The sequence below is a fragment of the Branchiostoma floridae genome, chromosome 12, assembly GCF_000003815.2.
Source record: "Branchiostoma floridae strain S238N-H82 chromosome 12, Bfl_VNyyK, whole genome shotgun sequence".
In the NCBI taxonomy this organism is placed as follows: domain Eukaryota; kingdom Metazoa; phylum Chordata; class Leptocardii; order Amphioxiformes; family Branchiostomatidae; genus Branchiostoma; species Branchiostoma floridae.
The window spans coordinates 20,454,961-20,455,399 of record NC_049990.1 but is presented as its reverse complement, the minus strand read 5'-3'; the positions used below and the strand labels follow the sequence as shown (position 1 = coordinate 20,455,399).

General features: G+C 41.0%; 1 protein-coding gene across 1 annotated transcript in view; it reads left to right on the top strand.

The window, feature by feature from the left end:
- Positions 1–235, top strand: part of LOC118427176 — a 24,094-nt gene extending 23,859 nt beyond the window's left edge. The window contains exon 6 of the mRNA XM_035836814.1: positions 167–235. Within this exon, the coding sequence (XP_035692707.1) occupies positions 167–235 (69 nt within the window). The remainder of the gene's footprint in view (positions 1–166) is intronic.
- The last annotated feature ends 204 nt before the right edge of the window (positions 236–439 follow it).

Here is a 439-nt window from a genome sequence, read left to right as displayed (position 1 = left end):
AATGATGGTGAGTTTAGTAGCCCATTTGAGAAGGTAGAGACTTGCTTGATAGCACTGGCAGAGACAAATCTTGTGCATAGTTTGTATCCGTGTATTGAATCTGTCTTTGGCGGAAACGTTTTAGATGTTTCTTCAGAGAGTGTCCTCTCTTTGTTGTTCTCCTCAGCAGCTATCAGATTTATCAACCAGTCTCATGTGGTTCAGTCTGTTCGCCTTTGTGATCGAAGCAAACTGAAGGAACAGGAGTCAAAGATTTTGAGCAAATTGGAAGCTAATCCAGATGAAAAGTATGTTTGGTTGTCCAGTGATGTATGGTCTGATGTCTCTGACAGAAAGTTCATTCTGTTACTCCTGCAGTGTATTCCTCTGTTATCTGCAGTGAAGAAAGCAGGAAGTCAAAGTGAAGAACCGATTATGTCTAAAATCCCTCTACAAAGAC